Source organism: Apium graveolens, chromosome 2 (genome assembly GCF_009905375.1).
Source record: "Apium graveolens cultivar Ventura chromosome 2, ASM990537v1, whole genome shotgun sequence".
Classification (NCBI taxonomy): Eukaryota; Viridiplantae; Streptophyta; class Magnoliopsida; order Apiales; family Apiaceae; genus Apium; species Apium graveolens.
The window spans coordinates 12855908-12880343 of record NC_133648.1 but is presented as its reverse complement, the minus strand read 5'-3'; the positions used below and the strand labels follow the sequence as shown (position 1 = coordinate 12880343).

At 33.9% G+C, this 24436-nt stretch overlaps 2 protein-coding genes across 2 annotated transcripts; both read left to right on the top strand.

Annotated features, from left to right (window-relative positions):
* The first annotated feature begins 1766 nt into the window (after positions 1-1766).
* On the top strand, positions 1767-8467 carry LOC141706983 (WD repeat-containing protein 55). The gene is made up of 15 exons (XM_074509910.1): positions 1767-1955; positions 2294-2326; positions 2427-2491; positions 2578-2665; positions 2752-2824; positions 3261-3367; positions 4146-4188; positions 5142-5198; positions 6193-6269; positions 6411-6459; positions 6546-6592; positions 6683-6756; positions 6895-6950; positions 7063-7189; positions 8057-8467. Exons 1-15 carry the CDS (start codon positions 1861-1863, stop codon positions 8113-8115), a joined length of 1050 nt encoding a protein of 349 aa, XP_074366011.1. The 5' UTR covers positions 1767-1860; the 3' UTR covers positions 8116-8467.
* Positions 8468-9420: 953 nt separating this feature from the next.
* LOC141706982 (putative clathrin assembly protein At4g40080) lies at positions 9421-10734 on the top strand. The gene has a single exon (XM_074509909.1). The coding sequence runs from the start codon at positions 9534-9536 to the stop codon at positions 10590-10592; it is 1059 nt and encodes a 352-aa protein (XP_074366010.1). The 5' UTR covers positions 9421-9533; the 3' UTR covers positions 10593-10734.
* Positions 10735-24436: the final 13702 nt, after the last annotated feature.

The following is a 24436-nucleotide window of genomic DNA, read 5'->3' as shown; positions in this document are numbered from 1 at the left end:
GTAGACAGGCTAATAGGGTAGCTCATAACATAGTTAGGCTCCACTGTATGCTGAGAATGAGCTGTTTTACCTCCTCTCCTCCCTGTGTGTTGGAGTCTATTATGTATGATTATTCCTCTAATTAATGGAATTTATTTTAAAAAAAACATCTTTTATATAAATATTAAAATAAATATAAAATTTAATGTAAGGCAAGACAACTCGTGTAAATAAATAAGTTCGAAGAGCATCTCCAATAACTTCTTAGTTCATTCCCTAAATTTAATATAAAATATTGGATCTTAGTAAGTTAATACATCAATAACTATTCAACTCCAACAATATTCCCTATATTCATTCCTTATACAATATTTAATCATTAAAAAGTAACATTATTATATAAAGTAAAGAAAGAGAAAGTGTTTATTACAAATATATATTATAAAATAAAAGTTAGAAGAGAAGAGAGGTTAGTTAAAGATAAAGAATGTGAAGAAGATCTCAGTGGATCTTAGTAATTTAAGGAATCACTAGGATACTGTTGGAGTAGTTTTTTTCTCTATGTTCCTTATATTTGACTTTAAGACTCCAAATAGCTAAGCCGTTGGAGTTGCTCTAACTCAATACTTAATGTTATAAAACTCTAACTAAAAGTATATCTAGCTCAAGTGCTGTATGTGTTTAATTTGCAAATATTTGGCATAGGTTCGATTCCAATCAAAAATTGCAGTATTATATAAAGAAGATAATAGAGTAGATGACTATTTTTGTTTTAAAATTCTAAAAAAGGTCATTTTTATCATCATTTCTTCGGTTCGTTGGTAATGTAATTTTCAATGTTGAAGTGAAGAGAAAATATTGGAAAAAAAATACAGGGACAGCTTGGTTCAGGTTAGAAAAAAAAACTTTTTTCACTTATAAATCATTCAAACAAAAAGTCTTTTTTTTATCGCAATTTGAAAGAAATTTGCCCAAAAATATCACCAACTCATAAAATGGTCCTCTCTACTCTATCACAAAAAACCGTACCTATAATATACTTCAAGAAAAACACAATTTGGATATGTATTTTTGCAAAATAATATATTAAAAACGCATGGGTCGTATACATTTTTGAAGAAAAACAAAAAAATGAAAAAGGTATAAACGCATGTTCACGACTGTCTTTTATTTTTGTAAAAACGCATGTTATGTTTACGTGATAGAGTAATGATCATTTTGTCATTTTGTCATTTTTTCATTTATTTAAGTGATATAAATGGCGTAACGCCTCACAAAAAAATAAAAAATAAAAGGATAAAATAAAATTATACGAAAAATCTAATGTTATAAAAATTGGTAATCAGAAGAAATCGGTTAGTGTATTGATTTAGGATTAATCGGAGAATCAGAAATTTATCTAAAATGATTAGTCGGAGAAAAAATTGGGTGAATTTTAATATAAAAATTATATTTAATTCTAGCATCCTTATTTTATTAATAATTTTTAAGTATTTATACATTTATCATATTATATAATTTATAGTTATTTAAATTCATTATAAACTCTATTTTACATATAATAATTTATTTGCAATATACCCATAAAAAAGAATACATAGATATTAATAAGAATAGGATCAGTAATGTGTTTTGCAAAAAATTAATCGGGAATTAATAAAATCAGAGATTTTTTAAGAATTATGAAAAAAATTTAAATATTAATTTGGCCAAAAAATATAAAAATTCCAACATAAAAAAATTTAATAATTTGGAGTCCGATAACAAAATCTAATAAACCCCTGCCGCCGTTTCTTGGACAAATTTACATACACAATTGCGTGTGTGTATAATTAGGGTTTATCAAACAAACACAACTTTTCTAGGGTTTAAGAAATAGCAATGGAGATTGATTTGCAAAAACTCCCATTTGATCTTGACTTTCACCCTTCTAATCAATTGGTATCTGTTGGCTTAATCACCGGAGATCTTCACCTGTAAGCTCAATTTTCACTCTCAATCTTACACATATCTGTATGTATTTATATATCTTTAATTAGGTTTATTAAACCCTAATTCATGTGTTTTTACTTATAAAGATTTGATCTTTTTGCTTGTAGATATCGTTTTAGCTTAATTAGACCCTGATTTTTGTGTTTTTACTGATAAAGATTTAATCTTTTTGATTGTAGATATGGTTTTGGGTTAACTAAACCCTAATTTTTGCGTTTTTACTGATAAAGATTTGAACTTTTTGCTTGTAGATATCGTTTTAGGTTAATTAAACCTTGTTTTAGTGCATTTAGTGATAAAGATTCGATCTTTTTGCTTGTAGGTATCGTTATGCTGCTGATTCGACACCAGGAAGGTGTGTGTAATTGTGTGTGTTTGTTTTGTATTGATAGATTGGATAGTAGATGGTTGAGATTGGGTGAGTTGTTGTTTATGTTTGAGTGTGTTTTTTATAGGGTTTTTGAAGTTTCGGCGCATAAAGAATCGTGTAGAGCTGTTCGGTTTATTAACGAAGGACGCGGTAATTGGGATTATAGGTTTTGTAATTAATTTGAATTCTTTTGTGGAGTTGAGGTTAATTGTAGTTGGTGTTTGTATGTTTGTTAGCTATTCTCTCTGGTTCTCCGGATTTATCGATTTTGGCAACGGATGTTGAGACTGGAACTCAGGTTGCTCGTGTTGATAATGCACATGGGTGAGTTAGTTTTTTACTTTATGATTTGGGATTAGAATGTCATATGATGAGTGGTGATTGAAAATTGAAATAATGTTCTTCTGTAGGGCTGCTGTGAATCGGTTAGTTAACTTAACAGAGAACACAGTTGCATCTGGTGATGATGATGGTTGTGTGAAGGTGCATTTTTATTTTATCTTTGTTATATATTTCAGTCTGGTCCCAAGCGAGGTGTCTTTTTTAGTTTTATTTTGTTAGTAAGGTCCAGCTGCAGATGCACTTGTCTTTTCAGTTCTAGATTTAATTTGATCTCTGTGGCTCACATGAACGATGTCTGTGGTGCAGTTGCTTAAAAGGATGCAGAGTTATATATTATTATTATATTATTATATAGATTAAGGAGAAGTATGTTTTGAAGATTGTCAACTTGTGGAATGGGTATTCATTTTATTACAATTTAAAGTTGCATGTTAGCAGTAGTTTCATATTAAAATTTTAGGCCATTTTTTCCCTAATGTGCACAAAATTCTCCTATAATTGTTCTTTAATGGTTCATAATTTCTCGGTCTAATTGGTGAATTGTATTTATGTTCACATTTGTTTTCTCCATTTGTAGGTGTGGGATACAAGACAGCGTTCCTGTTGTAATACCTTTAGTGTTCATGAAGAATACATTTCAGACATGACTTATGCGGCTGATTCTCATAAATTGGTGGCTACGAGGTATTTGGAGGAGCCCTCATAAATATGTTCAACTTATGATTTTGAAAATATTGAGTGATTTGATTGATTTCTGGTAGTGTTAAGAGTATATATACAAACGGCCTTTGGTCTGCATAACTGCATGTATTACCATATAAACTGTAAAAGGAAAATAACTGCAAAATGTAATACATGTCACGTGATTGTGGTAAATGGTTATTATCTATTTATTTTGTAGTGAACTCATTTTGCTTAACTTAAATAAATATACTTGTTCCTTAAAGTTATTTAATTAATTATAACTTACTAATAGATTTTTTTCATATAACTTATAATTTATTATCTGTTTTGATGATTTAGTTGAAAATTATAGCTGATAAGTTAAAATAATAAAAAGTAAAATTGACAAAAAAATTAATAGGAGTTACATATGCTGATGAGTGATGATAATATCTATTTCTGTGAAGTCATCACAAATTTAAATAAGTCACTAAAAAATTACCTCGTCCAAATTCATAAAACTAAACTTCTAGATCAGTTTTAAATAATAAGCTGTTTTTTGACGAAATAGACCAAATAAATTAATTTAGCTTCTGATCCAAATGTGTGTTATAAGCTGATTTTGACTTGTAATCTTAAAACACAAACATGCCTTCTTTGAAATTTGAGTTTTATAGATTGCTTTACTTTTGCATGTTTGATTTCAGATGAACTTTTGTGCATATTGTATATTATATAAACATGTATGTGAAGACTGTCTACTTTAGTTGACATTTTAATCTATCTCTCATTTGTGCAGTGGAGATGGAACTCTTTCTGTCTGCAATTTGCGAAGCAACAAGGCAAGTTTCCAACTACTTTTCTTCCTGGTGTTTTATGTTTATTTTTTTAGAGGCAATAGTATTAAAATTTTACAACTTCGTTGATTTTAGTGCAATTCACAGATGACAGGAGGAACAAATTAATTCTCGCCTCTGTGTAGTGCATAAGTTATTATTCTGGGCCCTTGTGACTTGTTCGAAGGAAAAACCATTTATCCTGTGAACAAACATTAATTACCAGAAGATTTTTTGCCGCAAACTATAAATTTGTAACTTTCTACTATTAAGGTTAAGCACATGTTTTTAGCAACAATTTATAATATTCTTTAAAGCAACACATGCTTTATTACCTCTAGGTTTATGGAATGTGAATATTTGATTGATAATGTAATGCAGTTGAAACCAAAAACTTTACAGTGGTTGGCGATGAGCACCTCAGCTATATTTTGCACAATGATCTGCTTTGCAGTCTGTCCCATTATCTTGGAATTTTGGAATTTTCTATTCATTTAATTTCTAAATTCTTTAGAAATCTTATTATAATTCAAAAGCTAAATTATTTAATAAAATAAAAAAGAAATTGTCCGCATAATATATTTGGGATTCGGCCCCTTCTGATTTTAGAAGTTGTTGCCACCTTAGGGGCCGATTACATGCTCATTATAAAAGGATTATATGAAGGTTGATGGTACATATATAAAGATTGTGTTTATATTTAGTCATTCATATAATTGTTGCAATTTTATTATTTTTGTTATATACCGCTTTTACGCAAGTGATGCAATCTGCACATGATGAAAATATTCGTTTATTTTTTTAATAAAATTAATTTTAGATGCATGATGTAAAAGAAAAGTTAAGTGTAAATAAAAATATTTACTCTGGTTCTAGGTTGGAAAGCTGAAAGGGGTGATTTGTTAACCAATAATGTGTGCTAATTCTATTTCTTGACAGATTTAATATGTTGTTATCAGGTACAAACAAGGTCCGAGTTCTCAGAAGATGAGCTGCTGTCTGTTGTTATAATGAAGGTAAAGAGTCTTTTATGCTTTGAAATAAATCTTTTAATTTACCATTGATGTTGTGGCTATGGTTATAGATAGGTTGTCAACAATGCAACATTTGTATACATTTTCCCCCTACTATTGGACACATGTGGACTATTTCTTTTGTTATAATTGATTATTTATCTCATAAACAAGCCTGTATATACGATAGAAAGCTTATTCAGGCCCTAGCCTCTTGTCAGTTTTGATGAAAGATAATTTTAATAAGACAAGAGTTTAGAGATGCATGCAGAATTGTAATAGGCTGTTGAAGACACCTCATTTAGTCAACACAAGGCGCCTTCTATAGAGAACTACCGTTTTTGGGATTTACTGTAGAAATGTATTCACCTTTTAAGATAGCTGTATCGTAAATGTATTCGGAATTAATAATAAACCCTTAAATATGATATAAAAAATATGTCCTAGTAACTTAGGACATGGTAAACTAACTTCATCTCCAACAATGTGCCTTATCTTCACTACATGTTTAATGTTTTATTATTAAATGTTTCTTTCATCATTAAAATACAATATAAAGTAGAGAGAAAGATAGTGTTGATAAGAATTTATTGTAAATACAAGTTAGGACAAGGATAGATGTGCCTTAAAAATTGGGCTTGAAGAGGTTGTCCTAGTGATTTAAGGCCTCACTAGGACATTGTTGGATCAATTTTTTTTTATCAAATGCCCTATATGTTAACTTAGGACATCATATAGGGCACTTGTTGGACTTGCTCTTAGGCAGATTATTTTCTTAGCCATCCCATTTTCGTAAGTATCTTAATTAAGTGCTGAAAATCTGTGAGTCTGTTTGGAAAACCTATTAAGTTACTCGTATGCTGGAATAAGTACCTCCTGTAATTTACTTAATTCAGCATATAAGCAGCTTCTTATGCTAATCCAAGCTGGACCTTGATATTATGCTTGATTATCTGCAAAACGCATCTCTCATGATAGTTATCCTGTCTTACTTCAGAATGGTCGAAAAGTTATTTGCGGAACGCAGACCGGAGCTCTTCTATTGTATTCTTGGGGTTTTTTCAAGGATTGCAGGTATCTCCTATTTTGTAGTAAAATGCTTTAAGTAGCATAACGGGGGATAGTTAGATACTATGTGAAATAAAATTGACCTTAAACCCATTATGTCAAGTATTGATACCTCTTATTTGGTGTGTATTGTTTTCTGATCTTCAGTGACCGCTTTGTTGATCTCTCTCCAAACTCTGTGGATGCCTTGTTAAAGGTGTGTATTTGCTCAGTTAGTGCTATATTAACAAATTTATCTGTACTGATCGGTTTTATCGGATTTATAATTTATTTCTACTTTAGCTTGATGAAGAGAGGGTTATAACTGCCTCGGAGAATGGTGTCATCAGGTGAGTTGACATTATTATCGGATAGGGATTGGTTCTCCCCTAAAATTTGTGCGATAAAGATTATTGGTTTTAACCCATTTTCACATGTAGCCTTGTAGGAATATTACCCAACAGAATAATTCAGCCAATTGCAGAACACTCGGAGTATCCTGTTGAACGACTTGGTATTGTTCTTTTTCAATCAAGAATAGTTAATTTTTATTTTCTTTTGAAAGCTGCTGTACTTTCTAGTTCCGAAAGTTCTTTGGACATTTCTTTTCCTAAAATGTTGAAATACTGACTCATCGTTTCCTGTTTTGCAGCCTTTTCTCATGAAAAGAAGTTTCTTGGCAGTATATCACATGATAATATGTTGAAGGTACGTAATCTTTCCTTTCTTAGAAAAGGAGGGAAGAAATTATCGAAAGAAACTGTGTAGACTGTAGAATGTGTAAATAGCGCTCAACTATTAAGGCTCTTTCTTCATGTAGCTGTGGGATTTGGAAGATATACTACAAGGATCGGGAAATACAGCTAGAAGTTCTTTACCAGCAGATAAAAGTGATAGTGACAGTGACGATATGGATGTGGATACTAGTGCTCCAAAGTCAAAAAGAGGTATTTTACAGACTTATGTACTAACTAGTTGTTGTAATCTTAGTGTTAACCTTGAACTTGTATTCGGTATAATTGTTCTAGGCCAAATGATAGAACGGAAACTTGACCATGTTGTCTTTGTATTTTTTATTATAGACACATGCATAAAGTTTTTGAATATTTTTCTGTGTTAAAATTTAGCATTAGTGTAGACTAGCATGGTAATCTTCTGGGGGATTGTAAAGTTAGTCTATATAGTAATTGTGTTCTTGAGCTGGGCATACCTCAATACTCTATTGCTTAAGAAAATAAGAGATAATTGGTCGTAGTGATTTATTTGATCACTCATAAAACGTCTTAGCTTTTACTCTCAATTCTTAACACCTTCTCTTTTATTTATTAACTCCCAAATGAAAGACCTTGATAGCCTTTATGTTCTCTCTGGCACAATATGCGAAGTATTCAAGTTTAATTTTTAAAGCTTGCAAAGGAATAGAATGTATTGCCTTTGCTTGCAAGTTTCAAGACCATTTTGCCCTTGAAGAGAAAAGTTTTGGATCAGGCAAGATAAGTGACACCGTGTGAGTGCCTAGGTCCTAGACTCAGCAAATTCTTTCAAATGAATCTGAAACACACACATGTTAAGGGACTTACTACACTGGTGTTTGTAGTTCTAGTGAAACTTTTATCATCATAGTATGGTGGATTCTTTCCTCTTTGTTTGGTTATTGTATTATTAGTTTTTTCTTTTGTATCAGAAACGTTATAGGGACACTGTGTTGATATTTATGAATTTGTTATCGTGTTTATGATCTGTAAGTGTATTTTATGGGTTATTATTGTAGATAGCATGTTACAGCACTTTACTGAAAATCACATTTTATGCAGGGACTAAAAGAACTGCTAATCCCGGCCAGATGCAGGGAAACTTCTTTGCAGATATGTAGTTAAATTGCAGTTTAGTCTGTTCAATCTCACAGCAAACTTAAAAAGTTGACCTCCCTTACAAGTTAAGAAGCTTTCAGGAAAGAAGCTTGACGGTGACCCTTTCTCTTTAGAGAAGCGGCTCAACTTGGAGCTCCTTTGACTTGTTTCGAAACTTCTGGTTAAAAGTTGAGCATTATTTAAAAGGGTAGCTCCTGCACCCACCCTACTTAAATACCTTTTTGTAAGATAAGTTTTGGAAATGAGTTTCATAGTTGATATTTTATAAAAGATAATCAGACAAACTCGCAGTAGGAATCATATGATTGTGCCATTATTTCATTTTGTGCTATAAATGCAGTATTGAATTTTTTATTTTCAATTTTCAGGAAACAAACCTTTAGTTTGTAAATGGATGGCTTTTTATAGTTGAATATATGATTAATGAACACGCAATTTGATTGATGAATAAGATGGTCAAATTATCAGCTACTACATGTTTGAAGGTTGAGTAGTTAACAATAAGAGAATTTTCAAATGTACTAAGATATACTCATACAAGTCGAGACATAACAATGTGTAACTTAATATCAAATTTGGCAATATAAGTGTATGCTATTGTATTCTCAGCCGTGCTACAGAACCGACCATCTATCATCAAATAACAAATGCTTATCGAGATTTTTCTTAATAAATGATTAACCATGATACATATGCAATTTTTTTCATTTTCAACCTGACCACACTTAGGACTTCATCGACACAATATAGCCTAATATATATCGGTATAATCCACCTTCTTGATATTTATCTTTTTCATTCACGCAATTTTAACATGGAACTAAGTTAAAAGCACGCAGACACCTAAAGGCATATGCTAAAAGTTAGTACTCGATGAAATGTCGACAAAATATTGGTGGAAAATTTATTAATAATGATAAATCGTTTATTTATCAATAGACGGAATAAATTAAAAAAAAATTACAACTCATGCTATACAAGGAAGGAGCAATGTGCTACTAATTTTCAATTAATCCGCCAAGTTGTATAATGTTAAAAGAAAAGCGAAAACAATGTAGAAATGCAATAAACACGGATTTAACACAAGGTCGTAGTTGACATTTCTAATGTGCCGCTTTCTTTTTTGTCCCGCTCACCCCTACAAACAATTTTATTAAGACCATTTCTTCTCTAATTACTTTATTGTTACAAAGTAATTAACAACTCCGCGTTAACACACATAATTATAGATTATTCCTTAACCACACACACCAAAACACACAGCCCCACGTCTAGATTCTAACATATAAGCTAACCTCTATTTCTATATAACAAGCTCCATTCTACAATCAACTCACACATTCTCCGATCCTCCCTCACCTTCGAAAAAAAATATCAGACACTTTTCTAAATTATTCTTAAATTATTCCGAAATCTCGTAATGGTTCGAAAATTTAAACTGAGGTTGCTACTAGGCAATTTTAAAGACAAAGCTTCAATTCTCAAAGCAAGCTTATCAACCAAACGCCGGACGGCTTCTATCCGTCTCTCCGTCATCCGCGCCACCACCAGAACCTCCACTTCTCCACCACCGGAGCATCGGATAGACGCCATTCTTGCCTACGGTCACAACAATCGTCTCACGGCGTCTGCATGCATCCATGCAATCATGGATAGGATACACAAAACTCGAAATGTTTACGTAGTTTTCAAGTGCCTAATTATTGTGCATAATATTATTACAAGAGGTTCCTTCATCCTCAAGGATCAACTTTCGATTTATCCTTCTACCGGAGGCCGAAATTATTTAAATCTTTCGATGTTTAACGATAAAAGTAACGTGAAAACATGGGAGTTTTCGGCATGGGTACGTTGGTATGCTCGTTTCTTGGAACTTAACTTAATGACGTCTAGGGTTTTGGGTTCGAGTGTGTCGAGTTCTGCAAATTCATCGATCAAGAATATTAAAGATTTCGAAAATTTGTCGGGATTATTGAGTTCGGATTTAGTTAAAGAGTGTACCGCTTTAGTTGATATAGTTGACGAGATTTGTAGAATACCAGACGGATCGATTACTCAACAAAATAATTTGGTGTACGAGGCCATGAAGTTAATTAGTGAAGACTATCGATCAACTCAACAAAAAATGTACTCACGACTCACTGAGTTGGATGACCGAGTTGACGGGCTAAACCCGGGCGAGTTGGATGAGTTGATAAATTGTTTGGGAAAGGTGGAAGAGTGTAAAGAAAGGCTGGTTGTTTTGTTTGTTAATAGAAAAAGACATGATGCTTTTTGGGAGTTGATAAGTCAAACAAAGACAAACTTTTTGCGAGTTAAAAAAGAGCGTGAAATTGTTTTGGCAATTAGTGAGTCGACTCAGTTGGAAAAACGAGTTGGAACACCGAGTCTGCTGTTGTCGAGATTGTTGCCACATGCAGGAAAATGGTTAAAAGCTGAGTCGACTTATATCGTAACTGTTTCAACGGCAAGGACGTGATTTACAAGGAATGTTACACGGTGCATTCTTGAATTATAATTTATAAATGTGTATTCCGAAAATTAAAGCCGAACGTTGTATTCAAAATCGTTGTTTTTATCGATTTTACTGAATAATCGTTACATTTGTCATTTTTTCACAATCTCATATTGAATTTTTTGTAAATTAAAATGATACTATTCTGTTTTCCGATACAGAAACAATTATTTATTTTCCGGCTGTTTTTAAGTGTTATTCAACCGATACCGATAGTTAACGGAATGAAGACAGAGTTTCCGGTGCATATAAGGATGTTCTGTCATCACTCAAGACACATCAAGTTCCCGGAGAAGTGCATATAAAGATGTTCTGTCATCACTCAAGGACACATCAAGTTCCGGTGCATATTATTTATATGCGTAAGTGCATATAAGGATGTTCTGTCTTCTTTATCCCAAAATAGTCGTTATTTTTTTTAAAAAAATATGAAAGTGCTCAAGATTCTAGGACCCTAATCGAAATCAGTTTATAAGGTCTAATTCACATAAATCATGCAAATTCTTATACTTTTTTACTTAAGGGAGTTGAAAATTTTTGGAAATTTTTGGAATCCTTGTTTGTTTGGGATCTTATAGCCAGAATCATTCTAAAAGTACCCCTCAAAATTTAAAAATATTAAGATATATTCTCAAAATTTTCCCCATATCATTCTACACTAAAGTTCGGGTGTGCCTCCGCCAATATTAATAATTTATATCAAACAAGAAATATACCGTTACTTAATATGAGCATAAAAGAGATCTGAATTTGTATACATGCAAGTCATCTTTCCAATAGTAACATTCACCTGAACAAGAAAGAAAGGTTCCATTTATTTATTTTTTTGACAGGAAGAAAGGTTCCATTTATATTACTGATTACAAGTGCAATTTGAATACAGTAATTTTCTTAAAATTCAACTACGTCCTAAATTAAAAAAAAATAAAATATAAATGCATAAATTACCACCAAGCTATTTCAGGGGGGGGGCTGTGGCGTTCTTGTAGTATGAGTTATGCTCCAGCCCTTGATAATATAACTGCCAAAAACCAAAAAACAATTACCAATTTTAGCAGATACAGGAGAACACTGGCAGAAACAACAATATAACCTATAATCAGCAGGTAACAATTCGGTTGCAAGCCACACCAACCATGACACATCTTCAACATGCTCACCATAACAAGTTTCATCTTCGCTGTTTGATACATTTATCACTTCAAACTCATCATTTGTACCCTTCATATTCAGATACATTTCTTTTAACATCTTCAACAACTCCTCAACATCTTTTTCATACTTATTACTCTCAAAAACCAGTATGATTCCCTTTTTGATAGAGTAATTTACAAATACCACAGTTACAATGAACATACAGGAGTATTTTGGACCTCCACATCAAATGTCGTATTCTGCACTAGGAATCTGAACTTCATTCGAGAATAGACTTTATATAAATAGAAAGATAATTACTGCTTTTTTTATTCCAGATTTAGCAAATTAGGGGAATCTACTTATCCAAGTACATGATTACATCATTATAGCTTCCTGCTACTTGATGTTTGTTGGTCAGTTAATATTTACTTAGGTAACTCGTTTACTTAGATCCGCATTAGTTATATAGCTACTTTCTCTTTTCTTGCATTTCAATAGAAGATCATACACTTGCATTACTTCTTCTATTTGCATACACTTGCATATTTATAATTTCTAATTGTTATGCATCACAGAGGAGAGTTTATAAGATACTAAGAAAATGTGAAATTTGGGAGAATGTTATTGGATGGATTTATGTGAATGCAGGAGATTCATTATTATTAATTCAGTTGTATCCAATAAAATCACGACAAGTGGTATTTGAGAACCATTTTGGGTACTGATTTGGTACCTCTAGAATTATTTATAAAGTTTATACGATGTTTGTTAGATTGTCATTTTTTTAACATGTTCTATACAATCACGAATCACCTCTGTTTGTCTCGTTAGTCGTTACAAAATTTTAAATTACAAGGTAAGATAAAGTTTTTGTATGTTGTTTTTTGCAGGTCGAGGATTGAAATTGTAGCCTAAATAAGGATTTTAAGTCCAGATTTAGAAGTTACATCTGATAAAGCGTATTTCGGGTTGTCACCTTGACCCTCAGTTTTTATCCACTTTTAGCTCCTTCACTGCCGCCATTAAAAATTACAGCATGTCAGGTATTTGCATAGATAGTTACTATTGTCTCTGGAGCTTTTTATATTAGCACAAAAACTACGTTAAAATAAAATGAACTCATATCAGAGCAATTACATACATGTATTGTTCATTATTCTAATCTAGTCCATGTCAGAGCACTTTGGTCCTTCTTTATTTTTTCTGTCCAATTCATCCTTCCAACCTCATTGAGGCATTTTGTCTTTATATGGATGTTGTTTAGATTACTCTCAGCAGCTTGTAAACATGTTCACAACTGACGAATATGTTATCAAGTTCGCCAAAATGCCATATCAGATACTGCTGCACCAAGTAGCTACAGGTAATTGTGTTCTTATTTTCTTACCTTACTTTTTTCTGTAGCTGGTTTCATCCACCCTCTGGATTTTTCTAATATGAACATTGTTGCAACATACCATAGAATGTTGAAATTAGAGTAGTAATCTTATAGCTTGCTGCATTATAGTGAAGGGTTATATGTCAAAGATGCAAGAGCAGAGCTTCATGACCAGTTTGCAAACTGCAAATTGTATCTCATTGTTCAGGAAAACTCTTCGCCTCATAATATCACAAGGATTTTTCTCTCCCGGGTTAGTGATGCATTCCTTCATACTTAATTCTTCAAGTTGTAAAAATTAATGGATACATAATGCTTTCAGTTGTTAGTTATGACCGAACGGATGATGCTTTTTTGTTTATTGGGGGGATTTGTCAAAATCATGCACTAGATAAACCACAAAGGTAGTTCATATCGGCTCATGTTTAATTTGAATATCCATCACATTTCTATTTTACGAAATAAGTAATTTTCTGCAATTAGTTTGAATCAATCCGCTTAATCGTCGTGATATGGTTCACCCTATAGTTAGGCCGTGGTTTTAATATACAATACACACATCGCAACAAACCACAGCCAACTCAAAACTCAGATTTAGCACAAATTTTCGAACTATTTTATATTTTATCGGATTGATCTGTGTCTTGCTTAATTTATGTGAAAAACCAAATAAAAGGACAAATTATATATATATATATATATACAAATTATATATATATATATGTATATTTATATATAATATTTGTTAGTTTCATATATACCAGGAAAAATACTATTGTAAATTTATGGTTTAATCTTGTGTAATATTGAGCTAGGCTTGGCTGAAAATAATATATGTGTCGTCGGTACATATCTAAATCAGTTGCAGAAGTTTCTTGACTTAGGTTCTCCTGGATGATTTCATCTTAAACAACTTTTTATCTTCTCGTCAGATTTGCGAAATTTACTTATATTTGATTACCATTTCCTTTTTGTTATAAAATTGTTGGTTAAATATGGAGCATTAATTTTTTAAAAAGGTTAAAAACTTGATTGTACATAGATATATGCACACCCTAAAGTTATATTTGCATACCTTTTTTCACTACATGGAGGGTGGGTCTGTAAATGAGCGGAGCCGGACACTCTCAATTAATTGTGAAAAAATTGCAACTTGAAATTTTAATTTTTGGATGATTTGTTTAATTTTAGCTGGTGTCAACTAGGGTTTTGGTGTTTTGTAAATTTGAAGTGTTTGTTTAGATTAATGTTTAATATTGCTCGGGCGTATTTGATCGTAATTACGTATGCTACGAAGCACTACAAATTTCGTTGGGGCACTTTATATATAAGGATCGATTTTCGCTAAGATCATTTGTTTTTGTCTTTTTTCTATCTATTTATAAATTTATTAAATAAATATGTTCGCAGCTGACGAGTGTTGCTATCAAGTTCGCCAAAATGCCATATCAGATACTGCTGCACCAAGTAGCTATAGATAATTGTGTTCTTATTTTCTTACCTTACTTTTTCTGTTGATGGTTTTATCCACCCTCTAGATTTTTCTAATATGAATATTGTTGCAACATACTATAGAATGTTGAAATTAGAGTAGTAATCTTATAGCGTGTTGCATTACGATGAAGGTTATATGTCAAAGATGCAAGAGCAGAGCTTCATAACCAGTTTGCAGGTTGCAAATTGTATCTCATTGCCCAGGCAAACTCTTCGCCACATAATTTCATAAGGATTTTTCACTCACGGATTAGTGATGCATTCCTTCATACTTAATTCTTCAAGTTGTGAAAATTAATGGATATATAATACTTTCAGTTCTTAGTTATGATCGAACGGTTGATGTTTTTTTTGTTTATTGGGGGGATTTGTCGATATCATGCACCAGATGAATCACAAAGGTAGTTCATATTGGCTCATGTTTAATTTGAATATACATCACGTTTCTATTTCACGAAATAAGTAATTTTCTGCAATTAGTTTGCATCAAGCCGCTTAATCGTTGTGATATGGTTCACCCTACAGTTAGGCCGTGATTTTAATATATAATACACACATCGCAACGAGCCACATCCAATTCAGAACTCATATTTCGCACAAATTTTCGAACTATTTTATATTTTATCGGATTGGTCTTTGTCTTGCTTAATTTATGTGAAAAGCCAAATAAAAGGACAAATTATATATATATATATAATTTTTGTTAGTTTCATATATTCCAGGAAAAATACTGTTGTAAATTAATGTTCTAATCTTGTGTAAAATTGAGTTAGGCTTAGCTGAAAATAATATCTGTATCGTCGGAACATATCTAAATCGGTTGCAGAAGTTTCTTGACTTAGGTTCTCCTGAATGATTTAATCTTAAACAACTTTTTATCTTCTCGTCAAGTTTGCGAAATTTAATTGTATTTTATTGTACCTAAATCGGGGACTCAAACCTGTAGCTCTGATACCAACTGTGACGGCCTCAACCCCGGGGTCAGGAGTTGACGTCACCAACAACAATAATTACAATCATAATCCAGTCCAACTCATTAATAATACATAACTACGACCCCTTTACGAAGACCTTTTCCAGGTTTAAGTATGACTTAGGTTACTCAACTAACACAACCCAAATTACCTTACACAATCCTGACCACTAATTTAATGCAGCAACTCAACAGACCTCATCTGGTCTAAACACAACTACCTCAGAGGAGCCTGACACGAAAGGAGCTGGAACTCTGTCCTGACTATCACGCAAGAATCTCCTAGACATCTACAATACATATATAAAACATTCTGCAAGGGTGAGCAATCAATTGCTCAGTAGTACCACTATATGAATAACAACTAAAACAGTGTATAATAAAACAGTGATAGGAACATAATTCACAACTCGTTACAAAACAGGTAAACATTCATAACTGGATATTAAAACTAGCATGCTCCGAGAAACAACGATATCAGTCGTGTGCTGTATATAAATACCAGAGTTCAATTCTTTTAGCATGTTATTTCATTTTCACATCATCTGTCTCAATAAGTTGAGTTGTTAATCCATTTCAAATCTGAATCAAACAAATCTATTGGACGTTAACGGGTGAAGATAGCTGATCAGTCTACCCTCACCGGACAGCGACTAGCGGCCGTCCAGAAATAGAATGTGTTCCGGAACTTGGGAAAAGACTAGCTAGGTCTTTCCCCCACGCTGGACTAATCGGTTAAACAAAATGCCCAATCCAATTAGCCACTTACGCAACCACATGCTGGGCCGTTACCGAATAACGTGCCTCTTACGCAACTCCATAGATCAACTGAATTCCCTTTTTGCCTCTTTCCAAAATTCCACGACATAGGTGGATCAAAACCTTCCACGACATAGGTGGATTAAAACTGTCTCTTTATCCAGTTTTCAAAATCACTGTCACCTATCTCTTTTTAAAACCATTCTATCACAACACACTATTCAAAACTCTTTTCATTTAAATCACGTTTACAGATAGGTGTTTTCAAAAGTTACTTTTCCCTAAAACATAATTTTTAAACAACATTTTCAAATACAGGGGATATGTAACTTAAAACGTTTATGTTCCATTACGAGATTAAAATATTAGCTATTCACATATACTGAATCATAAAAAGAATGGTCAGGGGTACTTGCCTTGCAGAGCGTTACAACTATCTCTGATTGACCATGAACCGATTCGGGACACTCGGCTTTATCGCTTTACTATTTGACTATCCTGGATCCGACTTCAACGCTCAGGTCCTTCGCTTAGAAACCTCGCTGCGTTTGTCGACTGATCACTAGGTTATCTTATTCCAACGTCCACTTTCAGGTTCCCGACTATAACCTACAGAGTCGAAATACCCTACGTTAGACGTCTATGTATGCTTGACATATCCTCGATATACATCCACCCATTCGATATCAAATCCCGACTCGTACTTATATACATTATTACAATACACGCATCAACTTAGGGTTCACATTCTCGAAAAATAGGTTCGGTGTTCATTTTCAGAAAATACGCGTACTCGTCCTTGTACGAAAATAGGGTTATTGGTTTTGGTAAAACAATTTACCACTACATACAATCAGATTCTGCATAAAACATATGTATATACTTATTTATACTCGCTCGACATTCCGATAATTACAGGGTATGTCCCGAATTTTTGAATTTAATTTCCAAAAAAATTCGGGCAGCACCTCATCTGTTTACCGACCTACCCGTCGACTAATTCGACGTCGATCACAACAACAACAATCAATCACACAATCCAACATCCGCAAATTCCCAAATGCCAATTCAATACTATTATTAATTAGTATTCCCATTTTACCTTTAATTCATATTTTATGTTTATTTATTAAAATAGGACTCAGAATATGATCATCACGGTCCACCGTCGGCTCGCCTACGCTCATCGCCGACGGCGGTGAAACTTGCGGGTACCCGAATAATTTCGGGGTTCCAACGCAACTCCTACTGATTAATTAAATAATTACACGTACCACTTATTAATTATTTCCATCATAAATTTCAGAATAACAAAAATGAATAAACAATTGCAGAAGGAGTACATGCGCGCATGTACCCCCCAACACAGCAATAATCGGAAAACTGAGAAGTACAATCGGAAAACTACAACCCGGAAAACAGGCCAGAAACGGCACCACAAGAGAACATAGGCGACACACAAACATACACCCAACATCCACACACGCGCGCACATATCAGGCGCCACCCCCTCGCCGGAAAACAGCGAAGGGCGGCGACCTGAAAGGAGGAAACAGAGGCCGGACTTACCAGAAAAACTCACCAAAAATGGGGGAAATATGGGGGAGAGAGGAGAGATTAAGATATTGATTGAGAGAGAGGTGAGAAACAGAGAGGATTCGAGAGTGTGGCCGAGAAAGAAATCGAGAGAGATCGAAATGGAATGGTGAAGAAAGAACAGGAACAAGGTTTCTGTTGTGTTTTTTTTAAACAACTGATTTTTTTGTGCTCGCAACACGTGTCCAATTATTTGACACGTAACCCCCTGGATAGCTAGTCGATTTGTATCGCTTTTTGCCCTTTAACGATATAATATGGCGAATAAATATTAATCGAACAATTCCGAAGTAATCTTAAAATTTTGCAAATATCCCGAAACCAATAAAGCACAAATTTCATAATTTTTAAAACAACTTTTGCAACGCACTTATATCCGTTTTTTTTACAATTAACGAACCGAGCTATACATAAAATAATTTCAGAAAATTATAAAAATAGTCTTAAAATGTTATACATATCCCGAAGTTTATAAAAACATAAATTTTTAAATTTTTAAACAATTTCTAAAACACAATTTATACCCGCTTTTATCAATTAAACGAATCGGCGCGCGGGTGAAACTAACTCCGAAAATTCCCAAAATAATTTTAAAATTCTCAGAATAATACGAACTTATTAAAATATAAGTTTCATAATTTTTAAAGTTTTTCATAATTAAATATGGATTTTACCATTAAACACACTTAGAAAATCATTTAAAAATAAATAATTAACGAATATTGATTTCTCAATTTTATAAAGTCCTAAAAATAATTATTGAAATTATAAAATTATAAAAACAATTTTAGAGACAATTCAAGTATTTATGGAAATAAAACTGCAATAATAACATCTTTAACAACGATACAAAATCATACCTTTCATTAATTAACCACGCAATTCAATTCCATACACTAATAATCACATACACATAATGACAGAGTAATAACCCACTGACTGAACCCACACAAATATTTTATTTAATTATTTATTCCATAATTACACATTTAAATAATAATAAAAATATACGGGTCGTTATATCCTTCCCCCCTTAAAAAGATTCTGTCATCAGAATCTGATTTAACTAAATAAGTGAGGATATTTGTCAAGCATATCCAACTCTAACTTCCAGGTAAACTCTTCTACTCGGGGATTTATTCATCGCATACTCACCATAGGCATAAATTCATTATTAAGGACTCACTCTTAACGATCTAGGATTTGGATCGATTATTTCACGCAGAACAAATTTGGATGAGAGCCCGTTGGCTTCTAATTAATGGCTTGATTCAAATTAGAAATATATCGCTTTAACATTGACACTTATATCATATTATATATATACTCTCAACATATTCTATATTGTCTAAATCGTCTTTTCACTTTGGCCCTTCGTTTACGGATGATAGATGTTACTTTCTTTTAACTCAATTTCCAAACATTTGAACACTTTTTATTCATTTCCATTAATTAAGGCTGGAAGGTAATCTCATATCTTCACTTCTTCTTAACTTCAGGTATTCGAACTTCACCTCCCACTCTTTCCAGTTCTTCTATTAATTCTTCAGGAATCTTAACCATATTCATTTCTTCTCTCCTATTCAAGACATCGGTCCCTAAATGGACCTTGCTTGGTTATTAGTTACTCAAACACCCAGGCTCCTGACCAGCACCTCATACCTTTAAGGTTCAATATACAATTGCTAGTGTGCAACCCTTCACGACATTTCTTTCGGTTTTCAACTTAGCCTTCCTTAGCCCTTAGATGGCGAGGATGTTATCAATAAATACGATTATACCATGCAAGTACTCCTGATACACCATATTCCTTATTTTCTTATAGACAACTAATACACTTGTTACTCCGCCCATTATCACCAAAACTTACAGCACTCATAACCCATTCTATGCAGGGTTACTTATTCCTATTCGTCAACTATCTAACTTCTGATAATTATCACGTAACTTCATACATCCATCCTTCTTTCCTATAAATCACCTCAGTGCACAACACAGAATGCACCTTGTCTCATTATTCTTTCATCCCACAATTCTGAAGTTTCCTTCTTAATATCCCTTATATGCATTAGTCAGGCCTTATCTTCTTGCTTATGTCCTTGGATACTTATTCCAATATTAGCTTCCGTAGTGATTATCGTTTGCTTCTTCCGGTAATCAATTATTTCCTTGGTTCCTTATCAGGGTCCTGAGCAGCTAAACTTTTAATCATATTACAAGTCTTAGCCTTGGCTGTATTGGATGTCAAACCTTTTGATGCACTACCTCCAATGCTATCTCGGAAAGTACTTCTACAATTCTTGGCAACATGCCCTACCTTACCACAGTTATAACAGACGACTCCTGGATTTTCCACCTTACATTCTGACGCATAATGTCCCTTCTGACTACACCTAAAACATTCAGTATTTGCTTTACACCTTTCACCATGTCTCTTACCGCATTGCTTACATTCCGATATAGGCGATTTAACCGAATTGGCCTGATTAGAGCTGGCTGAGGTGTTACTAATTCTATTTAAAGAAATACTTTTTTCTCTAAATTCTTTATTCTTACTCCTTCCGACCTTTTTATGAGACTTCTGACTGGATCCTTCTTGACCTGACGCTTCTTCCTTATCATCAATCTTTCGCTTCTTATCTTTTTTTTCTCTAGCGGCTAACTTCTGATCAAATTCAATTACTAAGGTGGCCTGAACTACGGAAGGATACGTCTTGAGTTGCAATGCCACTCCACTACGAATTTCAGGCTTCAATCCTTGTTGAAACCTCCTTGCCTTCTGAGCTTCAGAGCACACATAATCTAGTACAAACCTAGCCAACTCTGTGAACTTAGCCTCATACTCAGCTACACTTCTGTCACCTTGCTTCAGTTCTAGGAACTCAATCTCCATTTGATTCTTTACGCAGTCAGGAAAATACTTTTCCAAAAATAACTCAGTAAACCTAGCCCATGGAACAGGGCCTTCTCCTTCTAATGCCCTGGTTGACTCCCACCAATAATTCACTTCATTTTTCAAGAAATAGCTTGCATAATCAGTCTTAAGATTCTCACTTACTTGAACAAGATTGAAAGCTTTCTCCATTTCTTTTAACCATGCTCCAGCAGCTACTGGATTAGGTTCACCTTTAAATTCAGGAGGGTTAACATTCTGAAAAGATTTAAAACTAACACTTCGGTTCACTCCTTGTTGTTGCTGCTGCAACAGTAGTTGCTGTTGCTGAACCTGTTGGATTAACTGCAACTGTTGTTGCTGCTGCTGACGCAACAAGTCTAGAATTTCATTTATAGCTGGACTCTCCGTAAAACTACTACTATTTCCTTTAGACTGGGTAGCTTTCTTGGGTGGCATCTTCCTGAAATATATAAATGAGTTTATTCAATAACAAAAATATTTGACAAAAGGTATCACCGTTTAAACGGTGCACCTGTATCAGGAAAATGCTGCCCAATCACAGTACCCATGTCTTTAATATTGGGGTCCATTTATAAAAGAAATTTAGATTAACAGCATAAGCAATAATAGCAACAATGACAGTAGCAGAATCAACAACAGTACAGAAAAACAGAAATATAAAGAACTAGTCACCGTAGCACGATTCCTCAATATAACAGCAACTGACCAACTTCCCATCCCTACTCAGGTACAACAGCTAAATTTATCCAACATACCACAAAAGTCGGCTGAATATATTAGTCACACACTATGTAGAACAAGCCGATAAATCGAGTCAAGCTTAAGGGACACTGACTCTACTAAGCACCATCGTTCATGTTTCAATTAACCCTTCTTCTAAGGATGATTTCCTTATCACCGCAAGTAACCCATCAACCATTGATTCACTTTTTCTAAGGCTATAATTCCATCATTAAGTCCTGAACTCTCGCAGTTACCATTCTTCTTAAATGATATATTGATATAGGACTTTCGTTATTCTCAACAGTCGCTTTTACTTGCTTTTAATAACGAGAACCATCTAATCGAATAAATTCATTTCCATAGAATATCCAATGAAATTTCCGGCTCAAGAAAGTCGAATAAGAAGAAACAGTGAAGAAGAAAATGTAGGTATGACTGAGAGCAACCATACAAGTACATAAGATGGCCAGTCTTAGTACCATACGGTCACAACACATAATTCGGTGGCGTCCCACCAGACCCTTTTGCCACACAGACAAATGGTCAATTCATATGCATTGTTTGCCCCAATCAACCAATAAAATTTATGAGAGAAGAAACAAGGTTCGAAAGAAAATTCACAAATAGAAAGAGGGGTGAATCTGATTTGTAATGAGATCAACAAAACCCTAAGTAGCTTACTTTGGGTTCACAACTTTCTCACAAGAAAATAAGTAACTTATGGAACAGGAAAGAATTACTCTGGAAACAAAGTAGGTCTCAAGAAAGAAGTACAAGGAATCAAAATATACACCTCCGTACTGATCCACATTCACTTTGAGACTTGACTGTTATAACAGCCCCTGACTATTATCATACTACCCGAACTCATCAAGGTCACACAATCGGGCCAATAACATCCCTTGACATAGAAAAGGTAATATTTAGGAATAACGTTGGCGTCTTCTCAGCTGACATAACAAGGGTCCGCTTACCGCATAATCCTCACAATGAAACTCGTTTTCTCGAGGAAAAGACTAGAAATCTGTATCGAACGTTACTAATAATACATATACAAAGAAGACGTACTCTAGGTTAGGGCAGTTCCAGTCAATCCTCAATAAACGTCAGGGTTACATCTCTGAACCCTTGACTAAACTCTTAGACTCGCTCCTCTGATTGAGTTGCTGACTTACACATATATATATATACCTTTCTGCACTCTTTTGACTATATTCCTAACCTAAATCAGGGACTCAAACCTGTAGCTCTGATACCAACTGTGACGGCCTCAACCCCGGGGTCAGGAGTTGACGTCACCAACAACAATAATTACAATCATAATCCAGTCCAACTCATTAATAATACATAACTACGACCCCTTTACGAAGACCTTTTCCAGGTTTAAGTATGACTTAGGTTACTCAACTAACACAACCCAAATTACCTTACACAATCCTGACCACTAATTTAATGCAGCAACTCAACAGACCTCATCTGGTCTAAACACAACTACCTCAGAGGAGCCTGACACGAAAGGAGCTGGAACTCTGCCCTGACTATCGCGCAAGAATCTCCTAGGTATCTGCAATACATATATAAAACATTCTGCAAGGGTGAGCAATCAATTGCTCAGCAGTACCACTATATGAATAACAAGTAAAATAGTGTATAATAAAACAGTGATAGGAACAAAATTCATAACTCGTTAGAAAAAAGATAAACATTCATAACTGGATATTAAAACTAGCATGCTCCGAGAAACAACGATATCAGTCGTGTGCTGTATATAATTACCAGAGTTCAATTCTTTTAGCATGCTATTTCATTTTCACATCATCTGTCTCAATAAGTTGAGTTGTTAATCCATTTCAAATCTGAATCAATCAAATCTATTGGACGTTAACGGGTGAAGATAGCTGATCAGTCTACCCTCACCGGACAGCGACTAGCGGTCGTCCAGAAATAGAATGTGTTCCGAAACTTGGGAAAAGAGTAGCTAGGTCTTTCCCCCACGCTGGACTAATCGGTTAAACAGAATGCCCAACCCAATTAGCCACTTACGCAACCACATGCTGGGCCGTTACCGAATAACGGGCCTCTTACGCAATTCCAATAGATCAACTGAATTCCCTTTTTGCCACTTTCCAAAATTCCACGACATAGGTGGATCAAAACCTTCCACGACATAGGTGGATTAAAACTGTCTCTTTATCCAGTTTTCAAAATCACTGTCACCTATCTCTTTTTAAAACCATTCTATCACAGCACACTATTCAAAACTCTTTTCATTTAAATCACAATTAGAGATAGGTGTTTTCAGAAGTTACCTTTCCCCAAAATATAATTTTTAAACAACATTTTCAAATACAGGGGATATGTAAATTAAAACGTTTATGTTCCATTACGATATTAAAACATTAGCTATTCACATATACCGAACCATAAAAAGAATGGTCAGGGGTACTCGCCTTGCAGAGCGTTACAACTATCTCTTATTGACCTTGAACCGATTCGGGATACTCGGCTTTATCGCTTTACTATTTGACTATCCTGGATCCGACTTCAACGCTCAGGTCCTTCGCTTAGAAACCTCGCTGCGTTTGTCGACTGATCACTAGGCTATCTTAGTACAACGTCCACTTTCAAGTTCCCGACTATAACCTACAGAGTCGAAATACCCTACGTTAGACGTCTAGGTATGCTTGACATATCCTCAATATACATCCACCCATTCGATATCAAATCCCGACTCGTACTTATATATATTATTACAATACACGCATCAACTTAGGGTTCACATTCTCGAAAAATAGGTTCGGAGTTCATTTTCAGAAAATACGCGTACTCGT